Source organism: Osmerus eperlanus, chromosome 7 (assembly GCF_963692335.1).
Source record: "Osmerus eperlanus chromosome 7, fOsmEpe2.1, whole genome shotgun sequence".
NCBI lineage: Eukaryota > Metazoa > Chordata > Actinopteri > Osmeriformes > Osmeridae > Osmerus > Osmerus eperlanus.
The window spans coordinates 14,153,913-14,171,274 of NC_085024.1; the positions used below are offsets into that span (position 1 = coordinate 14,153,913).

At 51.0% G+C, this 17,362-nt stretch overlaps 1 protein-coding gene across 2 annotated transcripts; it reads right to left on the reverse strand.

The window, feature by feature from the left end:
- Positions 1 to 1,852: 1,852 nt before the first annotated feature.
- ube3d (ubiquitin protein ligase E3D) lies at positions 1,853 to 17,360 on the reverse strand. 2 transcript variants are annotated; one of them, XM_062465053.1, is made up of 10 exons: positions 17,025 to 17,360; positions 15,466 to 15,671; positions 14,678 to 14,768; positions 14,085 to 14,316; positions 13,384 to 13,456; positions 13,167 to 13,272; positions 12,861 to 12,981; positions 12,411 to 12,583; positions 11,582 to 11,720; positions 1,853 to 1,944 (listed from the first exon to the last, which is right to left on the reverse strand). In XM_062465053.1, the coding sequence occupies exons 1-10, from the start codon at positions 17,108 to 17,110 to the stop codon at positions 1,915 to 1,917; spliced, it is 1,257 nt and encodes a 418-aa protein (XP_062321037.1). In that variant the 5' UTR covers positions 17,111 to 17,360; the 3' UTR covers positions 1,853 to 1,914. The 2 variants fall into 2 exon arrangements, with proteins under 2 accessions (XP_062321037.1, XP_062321038.1); XM_062465054.1 differs by lacking the exon at positions 1,853 to 1,944 and adding an exon at positions 10,024 to 10,266 and having other exon boundaries at positions 17,025 to 17,358.
- Positions 17,361 to 17,362: the final 2 nt, after the last annotated feature.

Here is a 17,362-nt window from a genome sequence, read left to right on the forward strand (position 1 = left end):
TCATCCACCGCTCGATCTCTCCGCTGACACAGCGTCTGTCTGGAGAGATCCTCCATCCCGTTGACTGACAGCCGGGTTACACCTCGTCTGGGACGGGGTCCGACACACATATCCAAATACTGTGGGTTGGAACATTCAAATTGTCTCTCGCACATCAGCACAGCTTTCCTTCAGTCGCATGAGAAACGAACGTCATTTGGAACACAAATCCCAGAAAACGGGTTGAACAGGAACCACTCTTCGAACTCTGGTAGTCATGCATCTAGGGAGGAAGAGGAGGGCAGTCTAGGAAGGCGTCCTGTAGTACAATGAGGTGCGGTTTAATGAAAGTGTGCATCTTTGGAAAGTGTGTGCGTGAGTGCATGTGTGTATAGGTAACTGTTATCCGCTCATGTTGTCGGAGAGGTGTGAAACCAGAGCTGGAGAAGGAGAAGCTGGGAGGAGGAGTTAAATGATACACACTGGCACACAAACACACACGCACACACCATTCCAGACGCACACAACCCAGTTGCACAGCAATTTCTCCCTGCAACAAGACAGGAATGTTAGCACCAACTTGATTCATTTGTGAGCACAAGCCAACTCAAACAGCGACGAGAGGGGAAAGGTTGAATATCAAGTGTGTGCCTGTGCCTGTGTGTGTGTGTGCCTGTGTGTGTGTGTGTGTGCCTGTGTGTGTGTGTGTGTGTGTGTGCCTGTGTGTGTGTGTGTGTGTGCCTGTGTGTGTGTGTGTGTGTGTGCCTGTGTGTGTGTGTGCCTGTGTGTGTGTGTGTGCCTGTGTGTGTGTGTGTGTGTGTGTGCCTGTGCCTGTGTGTGTGTGTGTGTGCCTGTGTGTGTGTGTGCCTGTGCCTGTGTGTGTGTGTGCGTGTCAGTCCACCTTTCTGTGGGTGTTCCTTCACCGTGGAGCAGCCAGATTGAGAGAAACAGACAAACCTTTAAAAGCCGATGTTGTTTTTTCATGTCCAAATAAGCCCAGACAGATTGATGTCCAGCCATGTGGGAACACAGGACTTGGTCAGCCCTGTCTGTGCAACCAAGGTCATTACAGAAGGAGATGGAGTTGGTTGAATAGACGAACTCAGACGGATGTTCCATGAAACAATTCTAAGCGTGGTAGTTATTTATTCCAAGGTTATACAGTGTATTAACGTTTGTTGTCGTAGCAACACCACAGTCTGTCTCAAACCATATGTATGCAATATGTGGCTTCTCTGTGAAACAAAGACTCCAGTGTATCTCGGGAGTTATATCTTGAACTGACATAACTGATTACTTCCACAATGTGTTGTGTATCGGGTTAGGGTCTGTGTGTGTGTGTGTACGTACAGTATGTATGCGTGTGTGTGCGTGTGTGTGTGTGTGAATCTAAGGAGGTATGGTTATTAAACGGCAGGTAATATGCTGTAGACCAAGCGGACCGTGTCGCCGTGAGTAACGACCTCGTCACCTCGGCAGCGCGGCAGGGACAGCCGAGACAGCGGGGGAGGCGGCGGGCGGCCTCGCCACGCAGAGCCCACAAGGCCGAGCACCGCCAAGCGTCTTTGAGAATATGCCGGTTTTTCCAAATTACAATGCTCGCCCGACCGTGGCAAAGGGAAGTGGCGAGTCCCACCAGAATAGAATAACCGTCACTGCTAACGGCCGGCTGATTTGGGATGGATACAAAAGAGAGTACAAGAGCATCATTTACCCTGTGGGTGTGTATATGTGTGTGTATATGTGTGTATTTGTGGGAACACTTACAGTAAGAAGATCAGCCCGTAACGTTGTGCGTGGAACCTGAGTGCTTACGGAAAACACTCCGCCGCTGTTGCTCTGGTAACAATAGATAGCCCCCCCCCCCCCTTACCCCCACACTGCCATCCTGTCATGACTGACTCTGCCTCAGAGGAGGGGCTGATCAGTGGGCCTTCATGCCAGCGCAGTTGTTTGCCAGCCGACCTGGGGCACAAACGAGACAGACACACATAGCCCCCCAACCGTCACATGAAATGTAATATATTAAAGTGCTGGGTAACCTGAGTCCTGTATGAAGATATCAGATATGTGTGTCAGGTGTGTTTGTGTGCGTATGTGTGTGTCCCTGACCAGACCACTGATACTGTCCACATGTCAAAGGTTTGGTCAATGATGCCCTCTCTTGTTACCCCTCCCTGTGTGTGTGTGTCTGTGTCTCTGTGTGTGTTTGTGTGTGGACTTGGGGGTCTGTGTGAGGCCATGGTGTGTATCTGATCATGATAAGAGTTCTCTAAGGAGTTGCCAAGTTGGCAACCTGGTCCAGGTCCCTGACAAACCCACCTGACCTTTGTTGAACCAAACACCAAACTAGTCCCCTCTGGGGGCTAGTCTGTCTCTCTCTCTCTCGCTTTCTCTTCTCTTTCTCTTCTCTTTCTCTTTTTCTTTCTCTCTCTCTCTCTCTCTCTCTCTCTCTCTCTCTCTCTCTCTCTCTCTCTCTCTCTCTCTCTCTCTCTCTCTCTCTCTCTCTCTCTCTCTCTCTCTCTCTCTCTCTCTCTCTCTCTCTCTTTCTCTTTCTCTTTCTCTTTCTCTTTCTCTGTAGTGGAGCATTGTCATGACTTGGCATTTAGAGATGGAAACCTAATTTGTCTTGATAAAAGCACATTCCTGCTCTCTGTTGGGGTAGAGGAGAGGATTAGGCCTCTCCCTGAAATCCCCTCAGCTATGTGGGACCCAACCTGGACACAGCCTGGCTGGCCTGGGTAGGACCATTTTACCACGTCTGGCTGCTGGGGGAACCTGTTCTGGACATCTGTCATCAGTCAAACAGCCAACTGGTCTGTCTGCCTGCCAACCTGTTTACCTGTCTGTCTGTCTGCCTCTCTCTCATGAAGCCTGCCTTTCCCATGACCACGGCAGTGAGACCGCAGCCACGGGGCCCTCTCTCCTGCCATGACAGCACAACACCATCGTTTGTCTCTACTCCTGAGCGGATGAGTGAATACAGACGGTCTTCTCTCGGCTTCTCTCCTCCCTGCTCTTCTCTTCCTCGCCTCTCTTTCTCCCCCCCCCCCCCCCCCCACCCAGGAGCGAGGAGGAGGGAACGCCACTCCCAGATAAATCATTTGAAATCAGATCCCAGACCCGAGTGGGAGCTGCAGAAAGGACGGCCGCAGGGCCTTGTTAGTTCTGAGGGCGCGCGGCGTACGGGAGAACATCTCTCTTCTCCGCGAACGTCGGCCATTAGAGGAGACGCGACTGACAACAAGCCCTTGCGGTCCCTCCCTCCCTCTCGCCCGCCATCTGGGCTCCTCTCGTCTCCGCCGCCGTGTCGTTCCGCACGGCGTCAACGTTTGAACACGGACACCTCGGCCGCGAGCGCACTTATCATTTTGGAGACACGAGTACACGACGCACATCAGAGAGAGATGGAGGGACTCACTGAACGCTGAATCAAACGTTTGGTGTGCGCTCTAAAGGTAGCACGAGAGACAGAGAAACATGGAGGGTAGGGTGTGTGTTTGGCTGGGAGTCAAGGTGACGCTGCTGTTGATGGGTTTCAGATCAGGCAAACATTCAAACATTTCAAATCGACATTGATCGGACATTTAGGTGACGGACGATAGATCTGCTCCTAAGCAGGCATACAGACAGACAGACAGACAGACAGACAGACACAAAGACGTACAGATAACTGTGCACAGACGTACAGGTTGACAGACAGAGCATCAGAAAGACAGCCAGACAGAGGTAGACAAACAGACAGAGAGACTGTCAGACAACGAACAGACAGAGAGACAGACAGACAGACAGAGGCACAGACAGACAGACAGACAGACAGACATGCAGGGAGACTGTGTCAGAGAGGAAGAATACAACACAGACGGGCAACAATTCCAGCCCATTACCCCCGGGGGAGACATGAATATGCACACTACACCATGGATACAAACAAGGACATTTACCTCTCTCTTTCTCACTTTCTGTCCCTCTCTCTCTCCATCTCGCTCTATTTATACCATGCACCAAGTGCCCCCCTTTCTCTTTCCCTCGCTCTCCCTCTCTCCCACTCTCGCTCAACCAGATGTTTAATTGTTACTGAGTGCTGACAGATGCTGCGATTGTTGCAAAGGGGGGCGCAAAGATGAAGGTGATCACACCATAAACACACAACAACAACGACAGGGTAACAATGCAGCTGCACGCGTTCATTGGCCAGCAGAGAGACGCTGGCAGAGAGTCTCTCGGCCGGTCAGTTGACTCCGAGGGAGAGAAAAGAGAGAGAAATGAAGAGAGAGAGAAACAAAGTGAGATTAGAGGAGAGAAATAAAGAGTGGACAGGAGAGAAATAAACCCGACGTAGCGAGAGAGAGACAGAGAAACATCGAGGAGAGGATAGAAGAATGGAGAGAGAGAGAGGATAGAGGTAAAGACAGAGTGAAGCGGAAATGAGAAGAGAGAGAGGATGAGGGAGGTAAAGAGACGGATCGGAGAAGAGAAGCGTCTGACAGAACAGCGGCGGGGAGGAGTCAGGCTGACAGTGAACTACAGAGGAAGAAACAAGCTTTGGCATCGCAAGTAACGGATGACACAAAGGGGGGGGGGGGGGGGGGTGGGGGAGAAAAAGCTCAAATATTCTAAGGCAAAAGGCTTTATGAAAGTATGCATGTGGATGGGGCTGGGTGAAACGAAGCTCTCTTTGAAGAGTAAAAACGGAAAAAGGAAGATGATGATGTTCTCCGCACAGCACCCCACCCTCACCTCCTCTCCTCCGGGTGTGAGTAGGTCAGAGCCTGAGTCTGTCAGAGCCGCAGAGGAGACTCCATCATGGAGAAGAAAGCCTTCACACTGACAGGGAGTTCTGCCTCACGCACCTCACACATCCTACTCTAGCAAGAGCCTGGGGGGGGGGGGGGGGGGTGTTGGAGGAGGGGGGGTGGTGGGGGGGGGGGACTCCAGGCTCCACACAACTCTGAGAGGGAGAATTATGTGCTAAGTGTTCCAATCACTCAGCAACCAGAGGAACACTCTGGTCTCAATGACTTCCTGTGTCACGATACAGAGATACCGTATGTAGCCAGAATATATCCAGCACAGAGCGGGGCGGATTCTTGTGGGACTATTAAACGCGCTCTGCACACACACACACTCGCGCACGGGGTCTGTGTGTCTGCTGGGCGTTGTTTGGCTGTGCGTCCGGCTCTGCTGAGCTAATCACATGAGGACAATGCTGTTGTTCTGTCCTGAGGCCAGAGCACACAGACAGCCGCCCACACAGCCCCTCCTCTCTCTCTCTCTCTCCACACACACACACACACACACAAAATGAGAACCATGTAGAACGGAGAGAAGGACCGGAAAGCAGAAGAGAGGGATCGAATCATAAAAGAGAGAGGCGGAGCGGGGTGTGAGGGAGTGGAAAGAGAAGGGAGGGAGGGAACAGGAACTTCCCTTCTTTCTCTCTTTCCTGTCCTCTCCTCCGCGTCCGTCCATCTCTCTGCTCGTCTGCTCACGGACTGTATGCACGCACGCGCACACGCAGACACACACACACACACACCACGCGTGCGGAACTGTTTGATCATCATTTGAAGATTTGCATCAGCGAGGGAGCATTACGCTTTCGATCCACAGGTTTAAATCCCCCTCCACGCGTCACTTTGGATCAAATCATCTGCTACAGTTAGGTCCATAAATATTTGGACATTGACACCATTTTCATCATTTTGGCTCTGTATACCACCACAATGGATTTGAAATGAAACAATCAAGATGTGCTTTAAGTGCAGACTTTCAGCTTTAATTTCAGGGTATTTACATCCAAATCAGGTGAACGGTGTAGGAATTACAATACATTTTATATGTGGCCCCCCCCTTTTTAAGGGACCAAAAGTAATTGGACAATTGGCTGCTCAGCTGTTCCATGGCCAGGTGTATGTTATTCCCTCATGGGAGTTCGTTATTTCATTGACAAGGAGCAGATAAAAGGTCTAGAGTTCATTTCAAGTATGGTATTTGTGTTTGGAATCTGTTGCTGTCAACTCTCAATATGAAGTCCAAAGAGCTGTCACCATCAGTGAAGCAAGCCATCGTTAGGCTGAAAAATCAAAACAAACCTATCAGAGAGATAGCAAAAACATTAGGTGTGGCCAAATCAACTGTTTGGTACATTCTTAAAAAGAAAGAACGCACTGGTGAGCTCAGCAACACCAAAAGACCCGGAAGACCACGGAAAACAACTGTGGTGGATGACAGAAGAATTCTTTCCCTGGTGAAGAAAAACCCCTTCACAACAGTTGGCCAGATCAAGAACACTCTCCAGGAGGTAGGCGTATCTGTGTCAAAGTCAAAAATTAAGAGAAGACTTCACCAGAGTAAATACAGAGGGTTCACCACAAGATGTAAACCATTGGTGAGTCTCAAAAACAGGAAGACCAGATTAGAGTTTGCCAAAAAACATCTAAAAGACCCTGTACAGTTCTGGAACAACATCCTATGGACAGATGAGACCAAGATCAACTTGTACCTGAATGATGGGAAGAGAAGAGTATGGAGAAGGGAAGGAACTGCTCATGATCCAAAGCATACCACCTCATCAGTGAAGCATGGTGGAGGTAGTGTTATGGCGTGGGCATGTATGGCTGCCAATGGAACTGGTTCCCTTGTATTTATCGATGATGTGACTGCTGACAAAAGCAGTAGGATGAATTCTGAAGTGTTTCTGGCAATATTATCTGCTCAGATTCAGCCAAATGCTTCAGAACTCATAGGACGGCGCTTCACAGTGCAGATGGACAATGACCCGAAGCTTACTGCGAAAGCAACCAAAGAGTTTTTTAAGGCAAAGAAGTGGAATGTTCTGCAATGGCCAAGTCAATCACCTGACCTAAATCCAATTGAGCATGCATTTCACTTGCTAAAGACAAAACTGAAGGGAAAATGCCCCAAGAACAAGCAGGAACTGAAGACAGTTGCAGTAGAGGCCTGGCAGAGCATCACCAGGGACGAAACCCAGCGTCTGGTGATGTCTATGGGTTCCAGACTTCAGGCTGTCATTGACTGCAAAGGATTTGCAACCAAGTATTAAAAGTGACAATTAGATTTATGATTATGTTAGTTTGTCCAATTATTTTTGGTCCCTTAAAAAGGGGGGGGCCACATATAAAATGTGTTGTAATTCCTACACCGTTCACCTGATTTGGATGTAAATACCCTGAAATTAAAGCTGAAAGTCTGCACTTAAAGCACATTTTGATTGTTTCATTTCAAATCCATTGTGGTGGTATACAGAGCCAAAATGATGAAAATTGTGTCAATGTCCAAATATTTATGGACCTAACTGTAAATGTCTCCGTTTGAGACCGTGGGGTATTTGTATTCTGGAGTGTAAAGAGAGTGGGGTTTTGCGTGACTGGGACCAAGACTTGGGTTCCATTCTGAAAGGCACGATCTCTGAAGCACAGATAAGTATTTTGACCCGGGTCATGTGGTTCTGATGATGCCTCCTGGCTGCGCTGAACCACAGCAGCTGCACAAGCCCCGGGACACACAGAGGGTCTGCTTTACACAGACACACACACACACACACATGCAGACACACACACCTACACACACACCCGCACACACAGGAGACCAGGGTCTGTGGCTCCAACTGTGCCTTTCCCCAGAGCTGCTCTGACAGAGAGCAGATTGGCTGACCTGCAACTCTCTTCCAGACACGCGCCCAGGCTAGGCTAGGCTAAGCTCACTGTCGGGCCCTCTCTGCACCTGTCAGTTCTGGCACTGTCACACTGTCACTGCGCCAAGGCGAGGACAGGTTACAAATGTGAGATACGGTAGGTGGATAAGAATAACCGCATAGCCGACCTCATGCGGGATTTCTTTCACACTGTGTCTCCGGCAAATCATCTGAGGGCTTTGAGTGCCTCGCTGAGCTGACTTTGCTAGGGAGCTCCAATCTATTTGTCAACTCTCCAAACTAAACTCACAAACAGGCTCGATGTTACAACGGTGTACCAGTCCTTCCAGGCCTACCTCTCACATCCAGGCTCCAAATCCGGATGTCATCTTGACACTCCATGGCCGGGGGGCAAGACTGGATCTCTGCTCAGACCCGGCCTGCAGGCATGGCATTTCCATGGGCGACACTGCAGGGTGGCCCAGCGAGGCGTGGGAGGCACGCTGCCCGATAATGAGTCCCTCGACAGCCCTTAGAAAGCCTGTATCCCCTTTAGACTAGTTAGAGAGGCCTTGGAGGGGAGGGAGGGAAGAGGGAGACTGAGAGGGTGACAGAAGAGAGGCCCGCGGCTTTCGCAGTCCTCAAAACCCGCGACGCCGTTCTTCTGAATCTGCATAAAAGCCTCTTATTGTCACGTCATCAGGACATGACAGACACCTGCATGGCGACCCTGTCCTCTGAAGACAACAGGGAACAAACGTGACATGGAACAGGCGAGCCCCAGGCACAGCAGCGGGACCCTCCCTCTCTGACAAGTCCGCCAAAGGCTCTCATCTTATCTGCTCCCTTGGGCGAGGACGTCTGGGGTCAAAGGTCAGGGCCGTTGCTTTCCCATGCTCCTCTGATATGAGAGCACCGATCCCGGATTCAGGCGCTCCGGGATCAGCTCTTCAGCACCTGCAGGGAGAGATGGCTGAGTCCTTGAGGAGGAAGCCCAGTTAACCACATCAGATGACAGGTTGAGTTCCAGTGAAGCTGGAGTCTTCAGAGGGCCAAGCACGGTCTGTTCTCCCTCTCTCTCTCTCTCTCTCTCTCACATTCCTACATAAGAGGGGGGAAATCACGAGCGCACACACACAAACGCACACCCACAAACGCACACACAGTCCTCAAGTGCGCCATTAATGAACGCGCCGAATCCGGCCCTGCGCCCGTTTGATGAATATAAGCAGCAGAGCACACTAATGAGCATCACAATGTCAACCTGGGCCTGAAAGAGACGAGAGCTTTTCATTTGACACCCTGTACCATCTCCCTGGGTTAATTGCCAAGGATACAGACAGACAAGCAGGCAGCCAGGCCTTCTGGTGGCAGCACATCACAGTGACCCCGAGAACACTACAGGCTGGTTCTCTTCTCCTGTTCAGGGCTGGTTCTCCTCCCCTTATCAGAGTGGCTCCCCTTTCTGTCTGCTCAGCCCTGTTCAGCTCCTTTGCCTGCGCAGCCTGCTCATCGACAGAGCCTCTTTGTCTCCGCCGGGCCAGAGGAAGAGCAGTATGCGTGCGCTGCTCTGGACGATCTAATTAGCTTGGTCCCTCTCGGCTGTGATGCCTCGCTGGGGGACAGGTCTACGTGCTGCTGCTTTCGTCAGTGGGCTGCTTGGTTCAGCACTCGGCACATCCTGCCCAGCAACCGGGAAACACAGCTCGAGCCCCAGCAACAAAGACCCTGTCTGAAGGCACCACAACCTCCTGCTATACAACTGTCTCTGAGACGGGGGTCTAACCTGAGAAGACAGGAAGTGTGCGCTCGCTGGCCGCGGAGACGGGGGGGGGTCGTGTGTGTGATCCGCGCTAGCAGAGGCAAGGAGTTCAGGCTCCTGCCTGGCGTGCTTTACACACTCGAATGAGTTGTTTCTGCTGCGAGTCAGACAAAGCACGGCGTCTCTAAGTATAGAGTGTAGGCTGACTCATCACATGACCTTTTGATGTGTCTGTCCCCCTGGCAGAAACAACAGATAATTTATTATGAAGCTTTCAGATCATTTTTGGTTCGACTTTACCGGCTCATGCAACTGAAGGGCTCCTGATCATGAATCAAAACCCACAGGTAACGCGAGCGCACGCAGGGAAGTGTTGCATTAATTTGAGCAATTGTATTTACTTTGGAGCTTTATGTAATACAACATTTTGGACTTGCCAAAAATGACAACCCAAATTTTAACAAGAGAAATTCAGGGCTTTTGAGAAAACATTCGAGGGCTCAAGTTCCTGAAGGCACCAACCACTCCGTCCACACTTTAGAACATGAAGACACACACACCACAAGAAGTGAGGGCGCACACACTGAGCCAATGACAATGTTTTATTCTCATACAGAAGGGGGGGGAGTAAAAAAATACAGATACAACTTCATGTGACGTTCCGGCACATTTAACATGGCACTACCGATAGCGGTTCATTGTGCCCGTGGGATGATCACATGATTAGATGTCTAGGCCACCTGACCAGGCTTCTGGGTCACCTGACCCCATTCTCCAGGCTTCGGGGGGCAGGTTCTGGTCATCTTCAGAGAACAGGTGTCTCCTCCGGGAGGAATGAACCATGACCTCACATCCTCAGGTACGCCACCTTGAAACGAAAGCGACAGAAATACAGAGAGCACAGGAAGGTTGGAGGCAGTAAGAAATAGGCTACAGTAGGGAGATGTCAAGATGAAGAGAGACCTTTCTTCCATCCTCCGCTGCATAGAGACGTCAACCCAAAAGAAACACACGCACACAAACCCAGCTCACGGCACCGTCACAATGCAAAAAGGACGAGTTACTGGGATGAGATCAGGGGATCCGATTGAAACTCGCCTGCGCGTGAACACCATTAGGAACACGCGGTGAACACAACGCTCGCAAAGCAGACCGAGAAAGAGGGGCCAAAACAACGGTGCTAAAAAAAGAGCTGGCTGGAGTGTTATTCAGGTCTGATATTTAAAGGGGGCAGTGTTCCGTGGTGCTGTGGGCCTCTCTCTGGGCCCCCTGGTTGGGTGGTTATAAATACCAGCACATTAACAACCATTACCCTGTCTGTCTGGACTGCCAGCATTCACAGCTTTAATCAGCATCGGGAGAATGGTCTCACAAAGTCTGAACCCGAGCCGGGGAGGAGGGGTGTGTGTGTGTGTGTGTGTGTGTGGGGGGGCTTGGGTCCATCTGCTGCCTCTCTGGCTCTGGAGTTCTGGGTCTGGACCAGGATGATGAATTAGGTTCTTGTGTAACCCAAGGCCACACCTGCCTCTCTCTGAGGACTGGGGGGGGGGGCTTTGTGTTTGGGGGCTGTGGGCCGGGGCTGTGGCTGGAGGCTGCGGACTGGGGGCTGGGGAGCGAGGCTGGGGGCTGACATCCGGGGGGCTCGGTATAGCTGTTGTTTGTCTGGTCCCTGGAGCGAATGCAGCTGAGCTCCACACCATTACCCTCAGCGGTGGAGCAGCTCTCAGACAGAAGCAACATTTCCTGTAACTCGAGACGTCTCCAATCGAAGTATCCAAATGCAAATCACCATTTCCTTCTCTCCTCTCCTCTCCTCGCCCCCCCCCCCCACCTCGTTTCTCTAGCTTTCCGTGAAGTGAAGAAAAGGGCTTGAGGAGTTTAAAAACAAGGAGGGATGTATGAGACGAGGCGTGATGGTAGAAGAGCAGTGAACTGGTAATTAGTGTCTTCTCTTGGGGCGACTTGGCAGGCAGGAAGGAAACTGTGTCTTTATCAGACACACAGTGGTACCTGCATACAGCACACCCAGACTGCAGCCACACCAGCCTCTAAAACGCACTCAACTAAAGCACGAGCCACACCATGATAAGATGGCTGTTTGCCAGACGTGGACATTTTGTACGGGAAATTCAGACCGAGTGTTAGGCCGGAGTTCCACCTGCGCCACCTACAATGCTCCTCACCTGATAGGCATCGCAGCGCCGCAGGGATGGAGGTAAACAGGAAGTGGAAGTGGTCAGCAGCCGGAGCAATTCCAGACAGGTAGTCTGAGGCAGTTCCAGAGGATGGACACTCACGGTCCTCTCCCAGTCTGTGATCAGTCTGGAACGCGCACGCACGCACACACACACACACACACACACACACACACACACACACACACACACACACACACACACACACACACACACACACACACACACACACACACACACACACACACACACACACACACACACACACACACACACACACACACACACAGGATGTCAGGAGCAATAGTCAAATAGAAAGAAAGGGGGACCGAGATAAATGTAGGCCTGGGAGCGATAGTCATAAAGAGAGACAGAAGGCGCGTGCAAGTGAGAGAGGAGCAGAGAGAGAGAGAGATGGATGTCCTGTCGCGAAGGGTGAAGATGATCCAGTTACCCAGGTAAAGCCATCTGTGCAGAGGCTGGGCGAAACTCCCTCTCTCTCTCTGTCTCTCTCACTCTCACACACACACACACACACACACAGCCTATCGTAGCGAGAATGTCAGCAGGAAGTTGATTAACGGGTCACTGTTGATTTTGGCCAACAGTGTTGCCGCCTTTCTGTCCAATCAGAAGTAATCAAATCATTGTCTCCCTCAGTGACAGGCGGGATTCAATTAGACGAGACCTCACTGATGCCGGGGATTCATTAGACACATCTACTCTGTGCAGCAAGGGCGCACGCACACTTATGGGATGGATGAGACAGATGGGCAGATGAGAATAATGGATGGACGGATCGATGAGTGTGTCATACTCTTTCTGTGAGCGGTCGTCCTCGGAGGCGGAGCAGTCCACGTAGAGTAGCTTCAGGGCGCCGGCGGCCGCGTCTGATTGGCTCGGGGAAGGCGGGCGGAGGCTGGGGGAGTCGGCGACGTCGGCCTCCTCAGGAGCCCACAGCACCAGGGAGTCACTGTTCAGCAGCCACAGCTGAGGACACACGCGGGCGTTACTCACACCCCGCTCCGTCTCCAGCCCTCCGACGACACAACACCATTTCGATCTCATACTTTCACCTCACCAACACAAGGAAAATGTCACCTTCCTTTTCGCGCGAGGCAAAAATCGAATCTCACCCACGCTTTCATCAGGGTCCTCCTCCCTCCCTCCCTCCCTCCCTCCCTCCCTCCCTCCCTCCCTCCCTCCCTCCCTCCCTCCCTCCCCCCCCTCCCCCCCCCCCCCCTCTCCTTCCCTCCTGCGGTCTCACCAGGATGTGGGCCCGCTGGTCGGCGGTCTGGATGGAGAAGCGGAAGATGCTCTGGGACGAGGAGAGCTCCAGCAGCCTGGCGGCCAGCGTCCTCTCCAGGAACGCACACCTGGACGCACACCTGACACGACACCGGGATCAGACACCGGAGTCACGGGATACCCGCGCTCACGTCCAGCGCCTTACACTGTGCTAACACGCCATCGTTCAAATTCATCTGGCACTCGTGCAAAGGATCTAGGGTCCTACACCGTGTTTACATCTAGAGCCGTGTCCCACCCCCCCAGCATGTGCGAGGCTGGTTACCTGTCCGTCTCCTGTCCCTCCCCCTCGCTGGTTCGACGTGCCCCCCCGATACTGTCTCCATCCTCCCGGCTCACCTCCACCTCTGTGACATACAGCTTCAGGGTGTCTGTAGGCATGGAGGGGTGGGTGGTTATAGTTATATACATGCACAGTTGTACAGCACCTTGAACATCCTTAATCGACAGGAGGTATGTGGGACGCGCGTGCGTGTGTGTACCTGGTGTGACAGCCTCTCCAAGGCGAGAGGAGCAGCTCTGGCAGGAGATAACGGTTCGTCTACGACATGGTTTCTACACACACACACACACACACACACACACACACACACACACACACACACACACACACACACACACACACACACACACACACACACACACACACACACACACACACACACACACACACACACACACACACACAAAAGACAGTTCACCTTGTTTACAACGCAAGCAATCGATGAGCTCGCCAGTCAAGGAAACCGACCAGAGGAAGGCACCTGAGCAAAACTGACACAGTGTCCTGAAATGCCTCTCCCCCTCTCTCCCCATACCTCTTCCTCAGCTGCCTCCCCCCCCCCCCCTCCCCTCCCAGACAGAGAAACAGCCCAAGCTGAACAGAGTGAAGGATAGGAGCAGAGGGACATTCATCGAGCTGGGGGGAGAGATTGAGAGAGGGAGGAGAGAGGGAGGAGAGAGGGAGGGAGGAGAGAGGAAGGGAGGAGAGAAGTTTGGGGTGACGGTGGCTTCGTTTTCCTCTGTGTATACAAACCTCGGTCTAGCTTCTCAAAAAGATCCGGGACAAGTTTCCTTCAGTCCCCTGGCCCTATTCCTTTGGCCCTATTCCCCTAGCCCCAGTGTCCTAGCCCCAACGTCCTAGCCCCGACTTCCTAGCCCCAATCACTTCACTATCGGTCACCTTGGTCTCATGAATGTCCCCGTCGACTGTGTCTGTGAGTTCCTGGACCTCCTGTGTGAGGGTATCCCTGCAGCCGCTGTCAGAGGGCAGCAGGAAGTAGGAGTCGCCCAAGAGGCAGTCCTCCGGTCGGGGCAAGAGCTTGAGGTTGGCGAAGGGGTCCGGGTGGCAGCACCAGTCATCCACCAGGGCGTTCCAGTTCCCATTTGGCAGAGGCAGAACACGCCGGAACACCCTGGAAAACAGACCCAGTTGGAACAGTGAAGACGGCAGACAAAGAACACTGTAGTCTGCAGAACCCAGTTAGAACCCAGTAGACAGCAGAGACTGTCAGAACACACGGACGACCGTTCCTTCTCCAAATGAACCCGTCTCCTCTCTGTTGACTCAGTGTAGAAGAGGAGGGGGGGGGGGAGAATACTCCCCGCAGGGGAACTGGTGGGGGAAAGGAATAAGTTTCCTCCTCCTCGCGACTCATCCTCCTAGTTTTTCTTTTATTTCTTCTTCCACTCTCCCACCCCCCTCCTCCTCCTCCTCCTCCTCTCCCTCTCTCACCTCACCGTCCTCCATCTCCTCATTACTATCCTCCTCCTCACCTGTCCTGCAGAAGTCTGGTGCCACAGGCCTGGCAGGTGAAGCTGTAGGTCTCCTGCACCCTCAGCCGCTCCATCACATCCCAACAGGGCTCTGAAAGGGAGCACACGCGCGCGCACACACACAGAGACAGACACACACACACACACACGCACACAGAGACACAAGTCAGAGTTAGGGAACAGGTCTTCACCTTGCACTAGAGGACGGCAGTCAATAAATCCTGGTTGGATGGGAGCAGCTTGGGAGGACGAGAAGACACCAATCTGTTTGGTGATTGGATTTGTCGTTGAAGCTTCCCCCAGCTGTCTCTGTCTGTCTCTCTCGGCACTGTCCTCACAGACAGCGCACGCACCCGCCCTTTACTCACCGGGCAGGGAGAGAGGTAGGAAGGACTCGAGATAGACAGGTACGGATAACTGGAGGAAGGAAAGAAGAAAGGACTAAAGACAGATCGGAAGGGAGGAAGGATGGACCGCCGGAGTGAGGAGCACCTCACTTCACCGGTGTCTGGGTCAATATTAATGGCTGCTCGGTTGATTCCGGGGGAGGTACTGATGGTGTCCATTAAACTGGGGGGTGAATCACAGTAACAGCTCATACTGCAGTGACTCAGACTGATAATCTGTGTGTGTGGGATGGCTGGGCCCCTGAGGATAGTTAGCACATACAGTAAGATATTACCCATCTCATCTACACTATACCGCTGACAGTAAAAGCCCAGATGAGAGCTGATGTACAAAAAAAAAAGAGTGCGTGTGTTTGAGGCCACACTAAACAGGTTATTTACTTTCATCTATATTCTGGTCTATTGTGATGCGCATCCTGAAGTGCAGTTCCTCTCCTGGCTGTCCGGAGGTCTGCACAAAGGAGTCCTGTGTGACACTGATCCCTGGTGGCAGCTTGAGGGATAGCAGGCCTCTGGCTGTATGTACCAGGAGGCACGACTCCCCAGCTGTCACCCTGGCCTCTGCAGGGCTGCCAGCCACCTCACTCCTGGGAGACAGAAAAAAAAAAGGACAGTGATACATAATGGCATGTTCCTTTAACCACGGTAAACGGCAATAATATCTCATTTTGAGCGAGGATGTGTGTGTGTATTAGATACAAGAGAGATTAGAAAAACAAAAAACAAACAGAGTTTAAAAAATATATATAAATGAATGAGGTACACACAAGTGTCAGACAATGGTCAGTTAACTCCGAATTGTGTTGTTGTTTCTGCTACAGATTCAGCTCAGTGTAACCTTCTCAAGCATGGAAGATGGGTTACCCCTGTCCAGTCTACAAGACCATGCAATTATGTCCACAAGCCAGACAATGCATCTCTGTCCGTTCCTCGGACAAGCCCCCTCCCCAGGGTAAAATAATGTGTTTTCTTTCGAAACAGCCCCTGCATCATTAGGTTTGCAAAAGCCAATTCTGATTCTCTTGTGGCCCATGCAACAATCACACACTAGTGATATCCAATAAGAGGGCAACTGTTTTTGACTCACACTGAGATTAAGCTTCTTTTATTTCTTTTTCTAGTATGCTGATGTTTTATTGTTTAAAAATCCCTTTAAACACGCCCATCATAGTACAAGAAAAACGTAATACACCAGTAAAGACATGGGGTGATGCCTATTACATTTACTGATAGACATAGAATATACTAGGTACCACACATAGTTGTATATTCACCAACATGTTTAAACTACTGTAGTTTGGACATGAAGCTGACACGTTGAGTAAAATGAATGAGTACTCAATTGCCAGCAATATTTTACCCCACCTAGTGGACTAGCTTGTGGCTACACTATACAGACAAAATGATTGGAACAGCTACATATTATTACACCTACAGCCAGGAGCTTTTATGAAATCCCATTCTAAATCCATAGGCATTAATATGGAGCATAATCAAGCCAAAACAGGAAAGGGCAAAATGTGGGTTCAGTTCTAATATCATCTGCAAGCCAGGTCTTGTCATCCAACAGCAGTGCCCAAACTCCCTAATGCTCCATATTATTGCCGATGGATTTTGATTGGGATGTCATAAAAGCTCCTACAGGTGTAATGTGTAGGTGTCCCAATACTTGTGTCTCTGTATTGTGTATATACATCAGTGGGCGCATCTGTCGCACTTACCTAGCTACCATCACTAAGAGCTGTCTTGTTGCTTGATAAAAACAGACAGGATGGTTTGCTGGCTAGATTCAGTGCATACTTTTGCAAAGCAGGTAGCTACTGTGCCACTGCTAGCTTGCTTGCTAACGAGCCATCTGAAGCTGTGTTAACACAATTGAGCTAGGGTAGCTAGCTAAATAGCTGTATTTATTGCCCGCATAAACTGTACAACATACTAACCCCAGAACAAGTAGTCCACTTTGCAACCGTTTTCTGAGTTCAAGAAAGATTCCAACTTGTCCGGCGTTGGTCATGCTATCACCCATCACTGAAACACACGTGCTGTGTTGATCGCTACGTAACCCAGCTGAACAAGAACTGCTGGCAAACAATAGTATGGATGCAAAAAGGAGTTAATGGCACAATAAATGCAAGGTTTATCAGAATTGAAAATAGTCCTAAACCTCTATATTTGCGATGGAGCAGACTATCTGATGCTAGCAGTTATTCAGCTAGTGGAACTGTTATGACTGTAGTGTAGAACACATCCAATCCTAACGGACAAGTATAATGAACGT